The sequence below is a fragment of the Tiliqua scincoides genome, chromosome 6 (genome assembly GCF_035046505.1).
Source record: "Tiliqua scincoides isolate rTilSci1 chromosome 6, rTilSci1.hap2, whole genome shotgun sequence".
NCBI classification, from domain to species: Eukaryota; Metazoa; Chordata; class Lepidosauria; order Squamata; family Scincidae; genus Tiliqua; species Tiliqua scincoides.
This window is the reverse complement of record NC_089826.1, coordinates 87,175,549-87,198,728: the sequence shown is the minus strand read 5'-3', so window position 1 is coordinate 87,198,728 and position 23,180 is coordinate 87,175,549. Positions and strand designations below refer to the sequence as shown.

The 23,180-nt window shown below is 47.0% G+C and overlaps 1 protein-coding gene across 2 annotated transcripts in view; it reads left to right on the top strand.

The window, feature by feature from the left end:
• DUSP16 (dual specificity phosphatase 16) overlaps positions 1-23,180 on the top strand; it is a 51,204-nt gene that overhangs the window by 7,860 nt on the left and 20,164 nt on the right. For both annotated transcript variants that reach the window (XM_066632643.1, XM_066632642.1), the window contains exons 2-3: positions 16,331-16,954; positions 18,421-18,559. In XM_066632643.1, the coding sequence (XP_066488740.1) occupies positions 16,724-16,954; positions 18,421-18,559 (370 nt within the window). In that variant the 5' untranslated portion in view covers positions 16,331-16,723. The remainder of the gene's footprint in view (positions 1-16,330; positions 16,955-18,420; positions 18,560-23,180) is intronic.

Here is a 23,180-nt window from a genome sequence, read left to right as displayed (position 1 = left end):
GAACAGAGGAATGTGATGCGATGCCTGCACCTATTATGAAAAGATCCTTTTAGAGTCTGAAAAGTAAAAATATTGTTGCGGGAACTTTCTGCAGTTCAGCCATTTCTGTTGTTAGTTTGCTTTGGGGGGGGGATAACTTATTGGCAGCTACTGTTAGAACTCCCCAGTGGAGATCTTGTTGGCCTTTGGTATGTTACTTTTCCGTCAATGACTGTAGCAGGTCCACATTTGGCAAGGCAGGAAAGAGGGAGAAAGGAGGCTGGAGGCATGTGTGGAGGATGGAGTTTATGTTTTCTTTGGGCTTCATTTGTGGTTTGCTGCCGAGCCAAGAGTGACCTACTCCGAGCTGGCTCCGAACGAACTGGCAGACGTCCATTTTGTGTTTCTGTGTAGATTTTTAATAACTGAGGCAGGACGTAAGAAGAAAGGGGAAGAAGAGGGAATGAAAATTGTAATTAGTGTTACCAGTGGGAGTGGTGGGGTCCGTCCCCCCGTTCAGTTCTACTCTCGCACAAGTGGTGGAGAGCGATTTCCCGCTAAGAAATCTTCAGTCTTTGTCTTCCCCAGAATTCCTCTTGTGTCTTTTCTCTTGACTGTGGACCAGCTGAGATTCACAGCTTGTCGGTAGGATAGGGCATGAGTCACTGAATATAGCACTTGCCAAAACTGTCTGGCTGCAAACTTGATCCCATGGAATTGCCAAATTAGTTGGCCAAGAAGGCATTCTTGCAAGTGTCCATCTCTAGTAATATTAAGCCTTATTTACTGCTGACTTTCAAAAACATTTAAAATAGCATTTTCAGAAAAAATACAGGAACATAAAGATAGTTATGGTACTTTTGTGTGTCATATGCTATGGCCCAGAAGAAATTCAAACAAACTTGGCTAAGCTACAGAAGCTTTCCAAAGTAAGAAGAGAGTCTTTCTTTTTCACATGTTACATGATGGGTAAGTTCATTAATGGTGATGACCTAATTTTCTTGAGCATGAGAAATCAAAGATTTACTGTACTGTTTTTTTCTGAGGCCAAATGACACAATGTGTTAAGCGTTTAGTTTGTCATGAATGTACATTTTTCTTTTAAAGTAGCAGCTGCAGGGGATGGAAGTGGCAGATTGGGACTGAGGTATGGGTTGGTTTAACCCTTTCCCCATGGAAACCTTTCTCTGAAGCTGCTACTTGTCCAAACTTTCACCCAAAGTCGTCTGCTGCCACTGTCTTCCTCTAGCCTGTAATCAATCCAAAAATAACCTGCTTTGCGTTTGAGCCACCGTGATCCAGATAATTCTCCTTCCTCCTGTGATCCTTGCACACTGCCTTGAAACCCAGAAGTGTGGGGCTTCCAGATTCATTTGGGACATGCTGGCAATTGAAACATTAAATATTACTGACTTTTATTTCAGTTGCATGCAAAGGCAACACGTTTTTAGGAGCCCTTACCCAACAGAAAAGGTCAGCTGCCTAAGTTTCTAATTCTTCCCCAGCTTCAACTGCCAAATCTAGAGATGGAGGGAACATGGAAGGGGCAGATCTTAAAAGATTATTTATTGAAAACCTGAACTATGATCAGGCATTGTCTTATATCTTATTGATATCACATCCTTCCAATACTGTTCAACAGCATTCCCTATTTTTCCTTTCTTAATCCTGATCGGAGCCGCTGTCTAGCAGTACAGTGGTGCCAGAACAGCCTTACCCAAAGTAAGGGAACTTTGGTTCCTTTACCCCCCCCCCCATGTCAAGCCTCAGCAGCCCCTATGGGTCTACTTGGAACTGCTGCAGAACCAAGGACACCCATGTTGAACTCCAAGGCCTTTGGGCTTCATCTCTTTGGGCCAAGGCTGCCATCTCTGCCCCCCTCTGGGGCCTAACCCACCCTCTTCCTGCCCAGAAATAACCCCTCCACCTTCCTGCTGTCCTCCCCCACCCAGGAATAACTCCCTTCTGCTTTGTGGGAAGCCTGCTGCTCCTGGGTTCTGGTTGGCCGCCAACCAACAGCTGGCACTGGCCTCCACATCAGTGCCGTTCTCCTCCTGGCTGCCACAATGTGCCCAGCATTAGGATTGGGCGGTTGGTGTCTCTCCCAACTGCCCAGAATGTTTTCTGTTCCCTGGAAATAGTGTTCTTGCAAATCCCTGTTAAAATTCTAGCTTCTTCATTGGTTTGCAGCAGGGGTGCCCAAACCCTGGCCCTGGGGCCACTTGCAGCCCTTGAGACCTCTCGGTGTGGCCCTCAGGGAGACCCCAGTCTCCAGTGAGGCTCTGGCCCTTCAGAGATTTGTTGGAGCCCACACTGGCCCAATGCAACTGCTGTAAGCATGAGGGCAACTGTTTGACCTCTCGCGTGAGCTGTGGGATGAGGGCTCCCTCCACTGCTTGTTGTTTCACATCTGTGATGCAGTAGCGGCAGAAAAGGCTACTGAAAAAACTCCACAGTCAGGGAATTAGAGGACAGGTCCTCTCATGGATTGAGAACTGGTTGGAGGCCAGGAAGCAGAGAGTGGGTGTCAATGGGCAATTTTCACAATGGAGAGAGGTGAAAAGCGGTGTGCCCCAAGGATCTGTCCTGGGACCGGTGCTTTTCAACCTCTTCATAAATGACCTGGAGACAGGGTTGAGCAGTGAAGTGGCTAAGTTTGCAGACGACACCAAACTTTTCCGAGTGGTGAAGACCAGAAGTGATTGTGAGGAGCTCCAGAAGGATCTCTCCAGACTGGCAGAATGGGCAGCAAAATGGCAGATGCGCTTCAATGTCAGTAAGTGTAAAGTCATGCACATTGGGGCAAAAAATCAAAACTTCACATATAGGCTGATGGGTTCTGAGCTGTCTGTGACAGATCAGGAGAGAGATCTTGGGGTGGTGGTGGACAGGTCGATGAAAGTGTCGACCCAATGTGCGGCGGCAGTGAAGAAGGCCAATTCTATGCTTGGGATCATTAGGAAGGGTATTGAGAACAAAACGGCTAGTATTATAATGCCGTTGTACAAATCGATGGTAAGGCCATACCTGGAGTATTGTGTCCCGTTCTGGTCGCCGCATCTCAAAGACATAGTGGAAATGGAAAAGGTGCAAAAGAGAGCGACTGAGATGATTACTTGGCTGGGGCACCTTCCTTATGAAGAAAGGCTACGGCGTTTGGGCCTCTTCAGCCTAGAAAAGAGACGCCTGAGGGGGGACATGATTGAGACATACAAAATTATGCAGGGGATGGACAGAGTGGATAGGGAGATGCTCTTTACACTCTCACATAATACCAGAACCAGGGGACATCCACTAAAATTGAGTGTTGGGTGGGTTAGGATAGACAAAAGAAAATATTTCTTTACTCAGCTTGTGGTCGGTCTGTGGAACTCCTTGCCACAGGATGTGGTGCTGGCATCTAGCCTAGATGCCTTTAAAAGGGGATTGGACAAGTTTCTGGAGGAAAAATCCATTATGGGGTACAAGCCATGATGTGTATGCGCAACCTCCTGATTTTAGAAATGGGTTATGTCAGAATGCCAGATGCAAGGGAGGGCACCAGGATGAGGTCTCTTGTTATCTGGTGTGCTCCCTGGGGCATTTGGTGGGCCGCTGTGAGATACAGGAAGCTGGACTAGATGGGCCTATGGCCTGATCCAATGGGGCTGTTCTTATGTTCTTATGAAAAGGAAAGGCCAGCCTTGCTTTGTGGAAGGCCTTTTATAGGCCTTGAGCTATTGCAAGACCTTCATTCATGCATATAAGTCCATCTTTAATATATTCATTTATGTAAACGTATGTAAATTTATTCAAATTTTAAATGTAAATTAATTCTTCCCCCCCCCGGCCCCCGACGCAGTGTGAGAGAGATGATGTGGCCCTCCTGCCAAAAACTTTGGACACCCCTGGTTTGCAGGATGGAAGCCTCCTTAGCTGATTTGCACCTGTGTTTGATTATTAATCATGCAGTAAGAACTTTACTAGATGCCTATGACTTGATCATGACAAGCCCCTTGCTGACCTACTTGTTTTACCCCACCTAAAGCAGTTAGTGGGGCCAGCTCAGATGACTCACTAAGGTGGGAATGTAGTCTGAGAACCCTCATCCTGTATACTTCCTCCTTACCACTTCCATTTTGGCATGAAATTCCGATATCAACATCCAGGTTAGTTTTAATTATCTTCATGTGAACCCAGAGCTGTGGTTTAATTGTGATTAATAAACCACAATTAAGGATGTGTGAAACTGAGATTACCACTCAATTTGCTTGATTTGCAGGTAACTACTTCTTTTCTCTGTGGAATTAGTTCATATGGTCAGTTCCCAACCCTCAGTTATACAGTATCATGTACGGTATATGCCAGGAGAGGCCAAACCATGGCTTGTGAACAATGTGAATCTCTGAAATATGTTGGCTAGCTCCTTTTTGCATCACAGTTAATATAAAAATTAACACTGCAGTCCTAAGGCATGTCTACTCAGAAGTAAGTCTAATTAAATTCAGTGGGACTTACTCCCAGGAAAGCGTGTAAAAGTTTGCAACCTAAGGAATGTTTAAGCTTTATGATTATTTACTAGGTATACACGGAGAGTCCACTAGATTAAACATCAATGTAATGTTCATGGTGAGAAAATATATTTAAGAATTTAAATGTTTCTTAAATATTGCTGATCTCAAACACATGAAGTTTATTGTATGCGGCTCTTACGTTAAACAAGTTTGGCCGCTCCTGGTGTATGACCTTGTATGATCTGCTCCTCAGGAATTGGTAGTAAATTTTCTTACACTGTATATGGATAATCATTTCAAATCATCTCAAAAAAGACATAGTGGAAATGGAAAAGGTGCAAAAGAGAGCGACTAAAATGATTACGGGGCTGGGGCACCTTCCTTATGAGGAAAGGCTACGGCGTTTGGGCCTCTTCAGCCTAGAAAAGAGACACCTGAGGGGGGACATGATTGAGACATACAAAATTATGCAGGGGATGGACAAAGTGGATAGGGAGATGCTCTTTACACTCTCACATAATACCAGAACCAGGGGACATCCACTAAAATTGAGTGTTGGGCGGGTTAGGATAGACAAAAGAAAATATTTCTTTACTCAGCGTGTGGTCGGTCTGTGGAACTCCTTGCCTCAGGATGTGGTGCTGGCGTCTACCCTAGATGCTTTTAAAAGGGGATTGGACAAGTTTCTGGAGGAAAAATCCATTATGGGGTACAAGCCATGATGTGTATGCACAACCTCCTGATTTTAGAAATGGGTTATGTCAGAATGCCAGATGCAAGGGAGGGCACCAGGATGAGGTCTCTTGTTATCTGGTGTGCTCCCTGGGGCATTTGGTGGGCCGCTGTGAGATACAGGAAGCTGGACTAGATAGGCCTATGGCCTGATCCAGTGGGGCTGTTCTTATGTTCTTATGTTCATTTAGTATTGTGTGCTTGCTCGTATTTGATTAATTTGATTTGTAAAGATTTTTCTGTAGCCTGAGCAACCAGGTGTTCTGAGCAGCACTTTGATCTAATCCTCCTTGATCTCACACTGGTGTGGTGGGATCACTCAACAGGACTCTGCCACATCAGGTCTGTCGTTGAGGAAATGCCCAGATCTTTTATCTGTAACTTTATGGGGAATTAAGTTGTATACAAAAGCAATGAGGAAGTTTTGGTCCATTTTCTGTTTGAACTTTGCTTCCATATCTTAGGTACACCAGCTGTGAATAAGCAGTGCCCAGGAGTGGCATAGCTAGAGGGGGAGCAAAGTGCTAAGTTTTGCAGGAAGACTCACCACAGTGAGCAAGCAGCCCCTCCCCTTTGGAACCATTCCAGGCAGGGGGGGGGGAGGAGAATAAAACAGAGCCATCTGCCTCCTGAGGTGGTGCAAGTCCGAGGAGACCCACTGGGGCTGCGGTGGCTTACCCGGGGGTATGGGGAAGAGTTTCTCATTGCCTCCAACTGAGCCACTTTGGGCCTGTATCTTGTGCTGGATACAGTGCAGGCCTCCTGGCCTGCCTGATCGAGTGCAAGATAGGATTGCTCTGTTAGTCATGTTTCACTTTAAGAGATGTGGTTTTTGCTTTCTTTGACCTGTAATCCTTTGCTCAGTGCTTGTTGAGTTCAAATTAATGCACCTTTGTGTTCAAAAGCTTTTCTCTTTCTGTAGACATGCTGAGAACGGAATGTTGTAAGACTGCCAGTGGGTCTAATGGCACATCTAATGACATAACTGTGACTCGACCTTGCAATGCATGGTGATGTCACTCAGCCAATGCAAAATGATTGATTTGCTGAATGACATCACCACTTATCTCAAAGTCTTGTCAGAGATATGTCACTCGCCCTCAGCTCCCAAGCTTGTTTTTCTGTCACCACCTTCATTTTATTGCCATACAGTTGGGAAATTAATAATCCCAGAGACGTCTGAGAGTGTTGGCAACTTGCAACCCTTCTTCCCCCTTCTTTTATAAGCAAGAAGGGAAATTCCGGGCAAGTTTCTACTCCCTCCTATAATTCCAGTCATATATAAGGGACCTTCCCCCTTCAAGAGTTACATATAGTCTAGCTCTTTCACAAGATTTCATCTGAGATCTTTCTATATCTCCTCCCAGGCTGTTGTTACAAGAGATATTTTTCTTAAAACTAATTCTTGATCTTAATATAACTGGGGGGGGGGGTCTGTGTGGTTCTACCCAAACTCACATCTGGACAGTACAGTGTTTGAGGTTCCTGAGGTCAGTTGCTGATGCCAAGGGCTTGAGCCTGCGGTTTTCAAACTCTCAGGGAGTTTGAGAACCACAGTAAGTCCTTGCAGGGGAGGGGAGGGGACGGAGGCAGCGGGAAGGCAGCGATGTGGTCCCCAGGATCGCGTCGCTAAGGGGGCTGCAGGGACTGGGATGTACTCACCAGTCCCTGCAGCAGCCTGTCAGGGGTGCGGGGAGCCCCGTGCAAGCGTCTCCCCAACCTTCTCAAAGTGGAAGCGGAGCGATCGCAGTCCACTTCCAGTTTTGCAGCGGTGGAGCACGATCGCTCCACTTTCACTTCTGACGAGCTGGGGAGCCCTGCAGACACTCGCGCAGGGTTCCCCGCACCCTTGACTGGCTGCTGCAGGGACAGGTGAGTACATCCCAGTCCTTGCAGCCCCCCCCTTAGCGACACAAACCTGGGGATCCGTCACTGCCTTCCCCCTGCCCCTTAAGGGGGTAGAGGCCAGGGCTGTAAGGCTGGGGCGTTGCAATGCCCCAGTTTAAATAGCTCTGGCCTGAGCTGAAGCCCAAAGAAGAGCTGGAGAAGGAACTGCTGTCTTGACCAAGCAATGACAAAAAGCCCCCCAAAGCAGTGTTTTGATTTGGCCTGGGCAGCCCAATTTCAAAACTTTGTGCTGTCTGCCATCTACATGCCTCCTAAGATGGTTGCATCTTACATGGGGGTTAGGTTCTAAAGTTGGCACATAAGACAAAGATCGTGTACAGGTCCCCCTCATATCTGCAGGGGTGATACATTCTAGATCCCCCCTCCCCGGATACAGAAACCACAGATAAGAGGGAACCCTATCTTCTTTTCTGTGGTCCATGCATTGGAGTAACAATTTAAATTGGGCCCAAAAAAGAATGCTTGAGCATAATGGGAACATTCTGACACCCCCCCCCCAAAGTAACTCCCTCGATTGGTGTGGCTTGTCTGAATGTGCCTCATTTGGAACACAAGGGAGTGAAGGGAGAGTGTCTTTCTCAAGAAGAGCAAGCCCTGTTAAATGGGGCACGTCTAAACACGACGCTGACAGCACAGCACAGCATTGGAAGAATAATGTGGTATCAGATGGGAATTAAGCTAAGCCATTTTTTAAATAGCTTGTTTTCAAAGCTTATGAATAGTGTGGGCACAGTTCAGCCAAAGTTAAGCACTTTAAAGGCTCATTCATGTCAATGGAAGACAGTTAAGCTCCACCCCATCACTGAAATCAACATGACTTAATGTTACTGTGAACTGTGCCCAGTACTTTGATTAAATGCTGGTTTATGTCACTCTGTGCCTCCTGCCTTCGATTCAGGTAGGGCGTGCTGATGGTGGTAAGAGGAGGGAAGAAAATAAACCTTTGTCACCAAAGCCATATGCGATTATTTCTCAGGAGCAAGTTGGGACATAAGAAGAACCACGCTGGATCAGGCCAAAGGCCCACCTAGCCCAGCTTCCTGTATCTCACAGTGCCCCACCACATGCCCCAGGGAGCACACAAGACAACAAGAGACTTGCATCCTGGTGCCACTCCCTTGCAGCTGGCATTTGGAGGTAGCCTACTTCTAAAAGTAGGGGGTGGCAGGTACCCATCATGGCTTGTAACCTGTGGTGGACTTTTCCTCCAAAAATCTGTCCAATCCACTTTCAAAGGCATCTAGGCCAGATGCCATCATCGCATCCTATGCCAAGGAGCTGCACATGTTAATTATGGCCCACTCACTGATTCTACACACTGCCAAAAAAACTACATAAGAGAGACATACACTTGTAAGCAAAACCTAAGAGAACAGTATCTTCTAGAACAGCTGATTAAGACTTCTCCCCTTCAAGGGAAAGGGCAATGATTAACCCTTTCCCTGGCCAGGTCTTCTCTGTAGGGTTCCAAATGCCTCGCACATCCTAGTCTGTTCTGTGCATGCTGAACTTAAGAACATAAGAACAGCCCCACTGGATCAGGCCATAGGCCCATCTAGTCCAGCTTCCTGTATCTCACAGCGGCCCACCAAATGCCCCAAGGAGCACACCAGATAACAAGAGACCTCATCCTGGTGTCCTCCCTTGCATCTGGCATTCTGACATAGCCCATTTCTGAAATCAGGAGGTTGCACATACACATCATGGCTTGTACCCCATAATGGATTTTTCCTCCAGAAACTTGTCCAATCCCCTTTTAAAAGCGTCTAGGCTAGACGCCAGCACCACATCAGGTGGCAAGGAGTTCCACAGACCGACCACACGCTGAGTAAGAAATATTTTCTTTTGTCTTTCCTAACCTGCCCAACACTCAATTTTAGTGGATGTCCCCTGGTTCTGGTATTATGTGAAAGTGTAAAGAGCATCTCCCTATCCACTCTGTCCATCCCCTGCATAATTTTGTATGTCTCAATCATGTCCCCCCTCAGGCGTCTCTTTTCTAGGCTGAAGAGGCCCAAACGCCGTAGCCTTTCCTCATAAGGAAGGTGCCCCAGCCCAGTAATCATCTTAGTCACTCTCTTTTGCACCTTTTCCATTTCCACTATGTCTTTTTTGAGATGCGGCGACCAGAACTGGACACAATACTCCAGGTGTGGCCTTACTATAGATTTGTACAACGGCATTATAATACTAGCCGTTTTGTTCTCAATACCCTTCCTAATGATCCCAAGCATAGAATTGGCCTTCTTCACTGCCGCCGCACATTGGGTCGACACTTTCATCGACCTGTCCACCACCACCCCAAGATCTCTCTCCTGATCTGTCACAGACAGCTCAGAACCCATCAACCTATATCTAAAGTTTTGATTTTTTGCCCCAATGTGCATGACTTTACACTTACTGACATTGAAGCGCATCTGCCATTTTGCTGCCCATTCTGCCAGTCTGGAGAGATCCTTCTGGAGCTCCTCACAATCACTTCTGGTCTTTACCACTCGGAAAAGTTTGGTGTCGTCTGCAAACTTAGCCACTTCACTGCTCAACCCTGTCTCCAGGTCATTTATGAAGAGGTTGAAAAGCACCGGTCCCAGGACAGATCCTTGGGGCACACCGCTTTTCACCTCTCTCCATTGTGAAAATTGCCCATTGACACCCACTCTCTGCTTCCTGGCCTCCAACCAGTTCTCAATCCATGAGAGGACCTGTCCTCTAATTCCCTGACTGTGGAGTTTTTTTAATAGCCTTTGGTGAGGAACCATGTCGAACGCCTTCTGAAAGTCCAGATAGATAATGTCCACGGGTTCTCCCACATCCACATGCCTGTTGACCTTTTCAAAGAATTCTATAAGGTTCATGAGGCAAGACTTACCCTTACAGAAGCCATGCTGATTCTCCCTCAGCAAGGCCTGTTTTTCTGTGTGTTTTGAGATCCTATCTTTGATGAGAAATTCCACCATCTTACCTGGTATGGATGTTAGGCTGACCGGCCTATAGTTTCCCGGGTCGCCCCTATAATTTCCCGGGTCCCCTTGTATCAGTCGGGACTAGGTGGGTGCACAGATGTGCCTTTGGGTGCTCTCTTACTGGTTGTGGTAGATCGGTTTGAGTAGTTGGCTGCCTGAAACTGCTTCCTGTTGACCTGAATCTACCTTTCGTTGGGTAGATTTCCCATACAAAAGGCAAAACGTTTCCCCCTACATTTTGTTTGGGGGGGGGGATTGCTTTGGCTCAGTTTTAACAATCTTGACTTGTTTGAAAAAGAGCTAGCATGCTTGTTCACTTGGTGTCCAGAATGAAGGAAGTTTGGATTTCCTTTTCATGCTGAGATTGTGTGAGGCCAGTGAACTCTGAACTTCTAAAAATAGTGTTTTGGCGGCTGTCGCTGCTGCCTGTAAACAGGAAACCTTTCGAAAAAATAAAAACAAATTGTTTGTAGCATTTGGTTTTGGCACAAATTAGGTAAACTTTCGTTTGCCAACCCTGCTGGTAACTGAGCGAACAGGGAGAGGTGATGGCTCTTGGAGGTCATTATTGCTCCTGGTTTTGTGGGGGGGGGGGGTGTGAGAGGAGAGGAAAAGAAACTGGGTGTGAAAGTGGCTGAGTACTGAAGGATAACATGAATCAGCATTGTAGCATTTCCCATGACTTCATGGGGAGCAGTAGGCCAGTCACTTCAAGAAACGCTGAAACCACTGTTGTATTTTGACTTGATTTACCCATTTAAGTGCAAGTAAGGTTCGTTTTGGACATGCTGTGAACTGGTCATTTTGAAAGGCGTGTATGATGACGGCATTTGCTTTCCAGGACTGCTGTTCAAAAATGCCGTTCTAATGCAGTGGCGTGCAGATTATTGCGTGGTCCAGGGGTGGAGCTAGAGGGGAAACAAAGCACTTTGTTTTGCAGGGGGGCCCTCTCTCTCCCCTTTGGAGCTATTCTGGACAGTGGGAGCAAAATGGAGGCACCTGTTTTGTTCCCACTGCCTGGAATGCCTCCGAGGGGGAGGGGCCCCTTGCATGCTGCGGTGAGGCTCCCCCGCAAAACTTAGTGCTTTGCACCCCCTCTAGCTACACCACTGGTGTGGTCTGCAGTGGATCACACGATTAAGTTGCTCCTAAACAATACCACTTGAAACTACAGGTGGGGGTTTTACTTCACTGACTGTTTCCTGGTTTTTAAAATGGGGGTTTTCAAACTTTTACTTCCTTAAAACCATTTTCTAGACCTGTGGGTTGATTTGCGTGAGCAGGACAGAGGGAGGCTTAACCTCTTACCCCATGTCAATTTCCCATCTTCAGTCTACTCTCTGAAGCCGCTGTTCTCCACAGAGGTGGAAACTTGTGGGCACAATTGCTTGTAAGTTTTCCTCTCTGCAGTTAATAGTCGCTCAAGGAATCAGTTTGAATTGGGGTTGCAGGGTGGAGGGGGGGGGGTGGAGAGAATGTGTGTGGTTTTTAAAAAGAAAAAGGAAGGCGGAAAACCTCTCCATGCTGTGATCCCAATCCAGTTTGGGCCTTTCCAAGGAAGAAGCTCAGATTATGGAGTCCTACCTTGTGCCTAGTGTGGTTTGTAGAAGGCAGCTGGAGGGGGGGCTACGTTGAATGTTGCGGCACTGGAAGATGGTAGATTCAATTATGAGCAAAAGCTCAAGTATTCGCCTTCTCTGCACAGTGAGGGGAGCACAGGAGGAACTGGAATCTACAACCCAAGACCTGCTCCACACCTCACCGCGCACAGAAGTCAGGAAGGAGAAATATTGGTCCAACTGAGTCTTGGGGATTCCACATAATTGCCAGTGAACTGTATCTGCCTCATTTTTAATGTGCCTGTTGGCGATATTTCTTGCTCAGCACAAAAAGAGTCTCCCCTTTAAGAGAGCTGGGTGCTCTCCCTCGATTTCCTTCTGCACTGGTCAGGCACAAACTACGGGTCTTTCTCTGCCTCCAAGCAGATTTTCTAGCTGCCAAATTCATGGGTCTGATCTGCTCATTGAAGCCAACCAGGCTTTGGAGGGAGGTGGTGGTAATTGGACCCTGAAGGGTCTTTGAATGTGGATGCTTCCTCTGTTCTAGAGAATAATGAATGTGAAGGAGAGCGCACTCTGTTTTTTTTAATTGTTCTAAAATAAGCAAAACATGGAGGTTGACTGCTGAAAGGAAGTTGCCATAATCACAGATGGTTTCCTACCTGGCAGAACAGTGACCATTTTAACTGTGTATCAACTTCAGAAACAACTGACATTTTCTGCTCCATTAAAAATTAGTCATATGCATTTTGTGCATGTGCGTCTCCATTGACTTCAGTGCATTTGGATTTAATGGCTTTTGGCATTAACGGACATCCCTTCCCCTCAGTAGTCCATTAAATTGAAGGTTGTGTGCATACATGGTTTGAACATTGCAAATAACTGTGGAGGGCTCAGTGCATTCTTGCATGTTACATGTGTGAGAGGCATACTGTCATACACAGACACACATGGAATTCCAGTTAGTGTAGGCTAGACCACTCAGGGGTGGAGAGCAGGGTTAGCTTTCCAGTGCAGCACTCGGTCTATTGGAATGAATGGTATCCTTCCACAGACATGGCTGGAAATGAAGGGAATACCATTGTGGTGTGGGCCAAATGTGCCCTTTTCAGGGACACTAAGGATTAAACCTGCTCCTGTCTGTGTAGTTTAACATTTTGATCGAAATACTGCATCTTCACTTTGGGTTTTTAGAAAAGCGGTATAAAAATCCTATAAATTCATAAATCCCCATCCTAAGGGTTTTTTTTTTTGGGGGGGGGGAAGGTGGAGTCATGATAGAATGAGATGGAATCTGGAAAACTACATTGAGAACTATCAAATGGGTGAGGAGATTTTATTTATTAACATCTGTTTCCACCTCCCAGATTCTTGGGACAGTCTTCTTGTGGTTCAGTTCTATCCTTGGAACCCTTGTGTGGTGCAAGTGAGGTTTGTGGAGGGGGATGATCTGTGCCTGGCCAAGCATAATTTGAAACGTGGGTCTCTCTGACACAGTTTTCACAGGGACATGGGTGGGTGAGGAGGTAGGTGAGGCAGAGCCTCCCCGCTGGAGTCCTTCAAAAAAGCACTGTGTGAGTGGGTTGTGAATGCTTGCACACTTCACATGGCAGTGGCACTTTTCAAAGGACTTCAGTGGGGAGGCTCTAGGAGAGCACTAGGATGCACATTGTGTCTGTTGTCTTGTGTGCTCCCTGGGGCATTTGGTGGGCCGCTGTGAGATACAGGAAGCTGGACTAGATGGGCCTTTGGCCTGATCCAACAGGGCTCTTCTTATGTTCTTATGCCTCACCTGCCTCCTCACTTCCCTGGTTTCCAGCACTAGCCCTGACACTGTGTGGACTCTGGAAACATTGGCTGATTCCTAAAGATTTGGCTTTTAAATGGATTGATGGAAAAGTGAGCATCCTTTTAACCAGGAGAAGGATTTGTGACCCGAAATTCTTAGATGGGCATTTTGACTAGTACTTAATACAGTAAGTTGTTCATTGCTGTTTTTTCAGTTATTTTTCTGCTAAAGACTAATAGCAGGCTTTTTTCTGCTATTAGTGAATAAATTATGTTAGAAAAATACAATTTTTACATAACCACGTGTATTTGTTCAAATTACTTACAGGTAGAGGTTAGTTTACCTTCCTGAACATTCTTTGCAGAAGGGGCTAACTTCTGGCCCAATGTAGTTCTTAGCATGTCCCTTCCCACTTGATCGAGAATCAGTGGCAAATTTTCCCCTTAAAACTGTGAGCAGGAAAAATGTTTTCAGTTTGTAAGAACTAGAGCCGTGATTTTTGACATTTTTCTTCTCATGGCACACTGTCCTTTATGGTCTTTGCCTCTTATGGTGTTGTTTCTGGGAGACTCTTTGGGTTCTGTAGCTCTATTTCTAGGGCAACTGTCAGTGGATTGTCTGTAAACAGCGTGTTACTATTTTTCCATCCGATCTTGTCCGAAACTTGTGCTGAGCAGCCACTTTGGCTACCTGTCACCCCAGCAGTCTCTGCGCCCTGATTTCCAGGTGGAAGTGACTGCCTGGTGGAAATTTCTGACATGGAAAGATAGGGGCCATCCAAAATTTCGGATGGATAGATAGGGGGCTGTAGCATGGAACAGAAGTGCTGCTCCCAGATGTCTTTTTCTTAATGCCGTTTCTAGCCTGTGGACTATGGTTTGGTGGCTACTGCCCTAGAAACAAAACTGCAGAACCGGAAAGAGTTCTTCAGCAATTTTCAGCTGTGCTCCAAAGTTTCATAGTACACCTGTGGACCTTGAAGCAAAGGGTGGTGGCAGTAATTAGGCCCTAAAGGATCACTGAATGTCAATGCTTACTCTGTTCCAGAGAATAATGAATAAAATGTGAAGGAAAGCTCACTCCCTGGTCCAACTATGAAGCCCCCTCTGTTACTGCCAACTTCATTACAAAGCCACACTGCCTACGAGGGGGCCAACTGCAAGGCAAAGTGCACTTCTGGTCCTTGGACCACCATGTGGTGATGGGGATGGGGATGGCGACTGGTCTGGACGCCTTTAAAAGGGGATTGGACAAGTTTCTGGAGGAAAAATCCATTACGGGGTACAAGCCATGATGTGTATGCGCAACCTCCTGATTTTAGAAATGGGTTATGTCAGAATGCCAGATGCGAGGGAGGGCACCAGGATGAGGTCTCTTGTTATCTGGTGTGCTCCCTGGGGCATTTGGTGAGATACAGGAAGCTGGACTAGATGGGCCTATGGCCTGATCCAGTGGGGCTGTTCTTATGTTCTTAACTACAATTCCCAGGAAGCCTTGCAGGTCCCTTGTTATCTGGTGTGCTCCCTGGGGCATTTGGTGGGCCGCTGTGAGATACAGGAAGCTGGACTAGATGGGCCTATGGCCTGATTCAGTGGGGCTGTTCTTATGTTCTTATGTCCTTATGGATCACATCCCCTGAGAATAGAAAAGGTCCTGATTCATGTTTAATCAGTATTTAGTGACAGTGGAGCAGATTACCCAACCTGGTCATGATATCTTCTACTTGCCTTTGTGCTTCATCAGCCTTTAATATTGTGTTCTCCTGTTCTGATATCATTTGTTTAGTGCATTTCAGAGGAAATTCAAACTCGGTGTTTCCTAGTCAACTCCTCTATTTCATCACAAAGGCTGGGCCTACACATTTTGAAGAATTAAAGCCTGAGGTGTGGGATAGACTGAATGACTCTGAACTGCAAGCTGGGAATTTTTTTTTTTAAAGCACTCTCTGCATCTAGAAAGCTAGCAAGCAGAGAGCAGACTAGGCTTTGACTTTTCAACTTGAAGACTAGCCTTTTCAAGAACAAGGCTAACTACAAGTTCTAACACTGAAAGTAGACATCCGTTACCAGTAGTTGGATGAGGTATGGTCTATGCCTCATTCTTCTGTATGTCTGTTTTTGCTTCATTTCACTGCTAAAGGCCAGCCACTAAGCCAGCATGGCATAGTGGTTCAGGGGCTGGATGTGGACCTGGAAGATCCAGGTTCAAATCCCTGCTCAACCATGAAACTTCCTGAGTGACCTTGAGCCAGTCACACTCTCTTAGCATGACCACTGGGTTAGCACAGCATCACAGGGTTGTTGTGAGGGCAAAAGGGAAGGATTCTTCTTGGAGGAAGAGTGATATAAAAATGTGAAAAATAAATAAAATGAATTGTACGCTAAGGATCAACTAGAGTTACAGTTGCAGATATAGAGGACTCGGATCTCCTAAAGAGTAGTGGAGGGTGTATAGAAGTGGCAAGGGAGGGGAGTTAACCCTTTCTTCCTTGTACTTTCTTCCCTGGTTTTCCTGAACTAGGATGGATTCCAGATTCATGTTTCCCACAACTGCAGAAAAACCCAACTTCTGTTATGAGGGCAGAAGCTCTCTCTTTCCACCTGATGCTTCTCCATCCCAAATTGTGCCTTTCCCCACATCCCTGTCCAGTTTTTAAAAAAGAAAAGAAACCCAGGTTTGCAGATCTGCCAAACTTCTTGGTTGCCCCTTGGGGTTGGGAAACAAGTGGAATGGAAAAATGGATGATTATGTTCAAAAGGAGAAGAAAAATGTGGTTTGTAGTAGTTGAGAACAGGGGGAGTTGTGGAGGGATGTAATGGGGGTTTGCGAACTCTCATAGTCTGTTTCTTTTTTCCCCCTTTCTTTCTCTTGGTCTGCCTCTTGCGACCTCTTTCCATTTCTCAACAGGCTCCTCGTCCACTCTAAAGCCGATGATGGGGGAACAAAGATAAAGGATGATGTAATGGCAGGACCATCCAAAAAGCATCTTTTGTTTGAGTTGTGAAATGGCGACTCTATAGCTCAGGATGAATCAGTGCTGAGGCGCTGCTTTGTGGAGCAAACCCTGTCTTAACTAGCACATCAGCTGGGAGCCAGAGGCGGCATTCATCACTGGAGAACCCTCTCAAGAGAAAATGGGTCTAACTTTTCTCTTGCCAGTCACCACCAGTATGACCTCATATGTTCCAAGCACAATGGCATGGCTAAGCCTTTAAGTGCTGAGCCATTACATCATTTTCTTCATCGTTGCTGCAGATTGGAAAGGGAGGCAGTGGCAAAAGAAGGGCTCCTCTTGTTGTCATGGCCGATGAGATGAATGGCACTCAACTCATTGTTGGCGAGAGGCTGGTGGCATTGCTGGAAAGCGGCACCGAGAAACTGCTTCTGATTGACAGTCGCCCTTTTGTGGAATACAACACGTCACACATCTTAGATGCCGTCAATATCAACTGCTCCAAGCTCATGAAGCGGAGGCTGCAGCAGGATAAAGTGTTGATCACTGAACTCATCCAGCATTCTGCAAAGCGCAAGGTAAAGTGTGGGGCATTTTCTGCTAAACCTGAATTCAGATTAGAATTAGAAATAATAAGAAATTGCCAGTGACCAGAGCACCCACCTCCAGGTCTATTAATCATGGTTATCCCTTAACTCTCTGGTGCAAAGTTTCCTTCCTAGCCTTTGGAAGATGATAGCAGTAGCCATGCTGAAGATTGGAGCCAACAATGTTCTGCTATTAATGGGCATTTTACAATAATATAACTGATATGTGAGGACTTGTAGACGGGGGAGGGTTTGGTATTTTCCCCCCACATTTGACAGTACCAACAATGCTGTTTAAGAAAATCCAGTTTGAAGTTTGTTCAGGCTGGGTAACAGCAAACCCTGTTTGTCACTCCCCGTGGTTAAATTTGGTGCCAATATCAACCATTATAAAAGCAGGTGGGTGAAATTCACACCAATGTACATTCTTGCATCTGGATTCCAGGCATTTAATCATTGTTAAGAATTGGTAGTGTTACATGTGCATTGGCCCCAGGTATGATAGTGTCTTGTGGAAGGGTTTCTATAAACAAATGCATCCAGAGAAAGGGTACGAAGGAAAAGGATTCTGTTTATCACAACCATTTAAAAATACTTCTATACTTCAGATACAATACTGCATGTCTTTGATGTTTAAGAGTGATCATACTTTTAAAAGAACATGCTTCTTTACACACAGACCCTAACAGGGACATGCGGCGGGTGGGGATGTAGGTGAGGCAGAGCCTCCCCACTGGAGTCTTTCAAAAAGCACCACCGCCGTGTGAGGTATGCAAGCGCACACAACCCACGCGTGCAGCTACTAATAAATAAATGCTACTAATAAAAGACCCTCCCCCAAACTTCCACAACACATCTGCAGACCATTTACAGTACACCAATGTGTTGTGGCATGCTGGTTGAAAATAGCTGGTCTGGACCACTGGATTTTCAGCTTCTCTAGCTTCACAAAACTCCAGATAAACTAGGGATCCTACTGAACTTGCAGCACTGTTTAATTCACCAAACTGGTGACAGTAGTAATGATGAGTTTCGTTTTTGTTTTGCTGTATCAAAAGTGCTGGATCCTGGTGCCACGCCGCCACCCCCCCGGGCCCACCCATTGCCAGCCCTCCCCTGCCCTAGAATGCCTCCTTCTTGGGCTCCCCTGCCCTTCCAGACCCCCACATCAGCTTGACATGGCTGGCACAAACTTACCCTTTTCACATCTGGCTTCTGTGGGTCAGCACATGTCCATGCAGCAGCCCAGCAGACTCTGCTGCCTTATGGCATGTTTGTGATATTCTGGGCTGGTGTAAGAGGCTGATGCTGGCCCAGCACAATCCCTGGATTGTGCTCTAAATCTGCCCAGAAAATGTATATGAACTCTTTCCTGAAAAGTAAGAATATGGTGGGGGAAACATGCTGGGGACTTTCAGCCTTGGTTCTGTCTGACGCTTTCCAATTATTTGTTCCAGGTTGAAACTGACAGCAAGCAAAAAGTGGTGGTGTATGATCAGAGCTCAAAAGATGTGTCTTCCATCTCCCCTGACTCTTTTCTCACTGTCTTGCTGGGAAAACTGGAGAAGAACTTTTGCTCTGTCCACCTGCTTGCAGGTACGTTCCTGAGAAACCATGTCTGTGCAACACACCCAGGTGGCATGGTGTCGAATGCAAAAGCACAGCAGCAGAATTCTGACGCAGACCTTGTTGGGCCACAGCTGTTTTAACCTTGTCTCTTCTTTCTTTCAATATCAAGAACACCAAGTAATATACACAAGTTGGTGTGGTGGAATTTTGTATGGCTGCTTCTCAGTTGTCTACTACGTACCCTAAAGATGTGGCCAGTGTCACCACCTAGCAAGATTCAGGAGCTGCTTATAGTACCTGGTTAGGTAGGAGCTTGCCAAACTCTGGGTCCGGTGGGAGTAAGCCCTCTGTACAATGGTCTTAGCATTTGGAAGGCAAGCAGGAAGGATGGATTAAGGGCTGTGACACACTGGGAAAACAACCTGCTGTTCTGACCCTGCACTCACTTGGATCTAGGTGGTGAGTTGCCTCTTCTCCCTATCCTGTACTGATTATGCCATAGCAGAATAATGAAGTTGGAAGGGTCCGAAAGGTCATTGAGTCCAACCCCCTGCCACTGCAGGCAGTCTACAGCTACAGCATGCCTTGTAGATGGCTATCCAGCTTCTGCTTAGAGACCTGCAACAATGAACAGCCTACCACCTTCTGAGGGAGACTGTTCCACTGACAAATGGTTATTCCAAACATTTAATCAAAATATCTCTTGTTATAATTTAAACCCATTTGTCCTGATCTTACGTTCTGGACTGAAGACAGAACAAATCCATCTCCTCTTCCACTTGATGGTCCCTCAGATATTTAAACATTGTTATGTCATCTCTTAACCATATCTTCTCTATAGTAAACGCACCCAACTCCTTGATCCTTGAAATTTGGCCTCCAGGACCTCCCAGCTACACTTGCCCACGTCGTTGGTGCCGACATGCACCACAGCCGCTACCTCTCCCCCAGCACTGTCTACTAGCCTGTCTAGACGAGAAGTGATGTCCGCAACCTTCGCACCAGGCAGGCAAGTCACCATGCGGTCCTCACATCCGTCGCAAACCCCCCTCTCTATGTTTCTAATAATCGAATCCCCCACTACAAGAAGCCCCCGACCCCCCTCCCGCCGAGGAGTATCCCGAGTGCGCTCGGATACAGGCCCATCCCCTGGAGAAGGGATCCCCCCTAGGGGATTGTTTCCCTCCTCTCCAGGATGATGTCCTCCAGTCCCGAGACTTCCCACCCGGGCAGCCGAGGAGCTGCACGCCTGAGGTTGGGACGAAGCCTGATCGTCCCCAGAAGTCTCCCCACGGTCCTCCTCTGGCTGCCTGCGCTTCTCCAGGTCGGCCACCAAGGCTTCAAGGGAGCGGACGCGTTCCCTGAGAGCCTGGAGCTCCTTGCACCGAGGACACACCCATGACTTATGGCCCAGAGGCATATAATCATACATGTGGCACTCGATGCAGAACACTGGATAGCCCCCACCCTGCTGCTGGCTGTCTGACTGCATAGCTTTTTTGTTGTTGTTGTTATTGTTTTATTTAGGGGTCCTTTTAAAAACCGTACACTGGATAGCAGCCCTTTTCTCTAGGGAAGAGGAAGGGCAGTGTATGGGGCCCTGGCCTCCTCGCCCTGCTGCTGAACTTGCCCAGATGCTAAACTCTTGTGCCTTACCTGGCACTTAGTTCCCAGAGGCACTTGGTTCCCAGAGGCCACACGCGTCTGCAGAGAGCCTCACGCGATGGCCTGCCTAGCTTTATACTCCTGGCTGGCTCCTCCTCCCTCCTTCCTTCCTGATTGAAAGGGGGGCTGGCCTTCCCAGGTGAGTTTACAAAAGCTCAGGAAGGCAAATGGCTGCTGATGGGCGTGACCTACTCTGCAGGCTCCTGAATGGACTGCTTGGATTAGCCTAATGGGGCTCTTACTGGGTTGGGAATTGGCCCTTCCTAGGTCCTTTCCCTCCTAGTTCTGTTCTCTTAGGCTGGACTGTTTTTGTAACCTCAAGCTAGTTTTTATTTGGGTTTGTTTAATTATTTATTGCTCTCTAGATCCTGTGTCCCAATTTACTGACCTGTTTAGGTTATGTTCTAACTTAGATTAGGTTTAACCTGGGTTAAGTATAGGTTTAATTTAAACAAGTAGAAAACCTGCTTTTCACTTTATCCTCCTCCCTTCCTTCGATTAAGTGCTACCTTAGGTGCAGCTAACTTTCAATTTTGATTTAAATGCCTGACCCTTGGGCACTTACTCACGAGTAGGATGCTGCTCTTACTCACGAGTAGGACTCTGCTGCTGCTCAGAGTAGCCCTATGTACCTCCCTTAGGTGCTAACTTTCAATTTTGATTTAAGGTTGCTTTAAAGGTAAGGTTAAGGTTAGAAGACAGGGAGTTAGAAAGACAAAGCGTTAGAATGAGTACACTTACCTCCTCCTCCTGCTCCTCCTCCTCTCCTTCTCCAAAACTCAGAGGTCTCCTTGCCTTCTCCTCGCCCAGATGCTAAACTCTTGTGCCTTACCTGGCACTTAGTTCCCAGAGGCACTTGGTTCCCAGAGGCCACACGCGTCTGCAGGCTTTTAGGCAGGAAGCTGAAAGCCAGGACCTCAAAGGTAGCGTTCTCTGAAGTGCTACCTGTTCCACGCGCAGGGCCAGCTAGGCAGGCGGAGATCAGGGGTCTCAATGCGTGGATGAGACGGTGGTGTAGGGAGGAGGGGTTTAGATTCGTTAGGCACTGGGGAACGTTTTGGGACAAGCGGGGCCTGTACAAGAGGGACGGGCTCCATTTGAACCAGAACGGAACCAGACTGCTGGCGCATAACATTAAAAAGGTGGCAGAGCAGCTTTTAAACTGATCCCTGGGTGAAGGCCGACAGGAGCCGAGGGGCATCCGGTTCGGGACTCCTCATCCCTATGGGATGAGGATGGGGAGGTTAGAGAACAACAAGACAAAGGCAGGGTAGGAGAAGAAATTGGGAAAGGTAGGGAGATGGGATGTGATAGACAGTTTGGCACAATGAGAGGATGCGGGGACAAAGGAGCGAATAAGCAGCCCGTCCTGGGGCATTCCGTGTATAAATGCTTTTATGCGAATGCCCGAAGTCTACGAGCAAAGGTGGGAGAACTGGAATGTCTGGTGACAAGGGAAAATATTGACATAGTGGGCATAACGGAAACCTGGTGGAATGCGGAGAATCAGTGGGATACCGCAATCCCAGGCTATAAACTCTACAGGAGGGACAGGCAGGGGCGTGTTGGAGGTGGGGTGGCCCTTTATGTTAAGGAAGGGATAGAATCCAGCAAAGTAGAGATTGAAGGTGGGTCCGACTCCACCGTAGAATCTCTGTGGGTTAAATTACCAGGCTTGAGCAGCGATGTAATACTGGGGGTGTGCTATCGTCCTCCAGACCAGAAATCTGATGGGGACCTTGAAATGAGGAAACAGATCAGGGAGGTGACAAGGAAGGACAGGGTTGTAATCATGGGGGACTTCAATTATCCTCATATTGACTGGGTCAATTTGTGTTCTGGTCACGATAAGGAAACTGGATTTCTTGACGTGCTAAATGACTGTGGCTTAGATCAGCTAGTCACGGAGCCCACCAGAGGACAGGTGACTCTGGATTTAATTTTGTGCGGTACGCAGGACCTGGTTAGAGATGTAAACGTTACTGAGCCATTGGGGAACAGTGATCATGCTGCGATCCGTTTTGACGTGCACGTTGGGGGAAGAATACCAGGCAAATCTCTAACAAAAACCCTTGACTTCCGACGGGCGGACTTCCCTCAAATGAGGAGGCTGGTTAGAAGGAGGTTGAAAGGGAGGGTAAAAAGAGTCCAGTCTCTCCAGAGTGCATGGAGGCTGCTTAAAACAACAGTAATAGAGGCCCAGCAGAGGTGTATACCGCAAAGAAAGAAGGGTTCCACTAAATCCAGGAGGGTGCCCGCATGGCTAACCAGCCAAGTTAGAGAGGCTGTGAAGGGCAAGGAAGCTTCCTTCCGTAAATGGAAGTCTTGCCCTAATGAGGAGAATAAAAAGGAACATAAACTGTGGCAAAAGAAATGTAAGAAGGTGATAGGGGAGGCCAAGCGAGACTATGAGGAACGCATGGCCAGCAACATTAAGGGGAATAATAAAAGCTTCTTCAAATATGTTAGAAGCAGGAAACCCGCCAGAGAAGCGGTTGGCCCTCTGGATGGTGAGGGAGGGAAAGGGGAGATAAAAGGAGACTTAGAGATGGCAGAGAAATTAAATGAGTTCTTTGCATCTGTCTTCACGGCAGAAGACCTCGGGCAGATACCGCTGCCCGAACGGCCCCTCCTAACCGAGGAGTTAAGTCAGATAGAGGTTAAAAGAGAAGATGTTTCAGACCTCATTGATAAATTAAAGATCAATAAGTCACCGGGCCCTGATGGCATCCACCCAAGGGTTATTAAGGAATTGAAGAATGAAGTTGCAGATCTCTTGACTAAGGTATGCAACTTGTCCCTCAAAACGGCCACGGTACCAGAAGATTGGAGGATAGCAAATGTCACGCCTATTTTTAAAAAGGGAAAGAGGGGGGACCCGGGAAACTATAGGCCGGTCAGCCTAACATCTATACCGGGTAAGATGGTGGAATGCCTCAGCAAAGATAGGATCTCAAAACACATAGATGAACAGGCCTTGCTG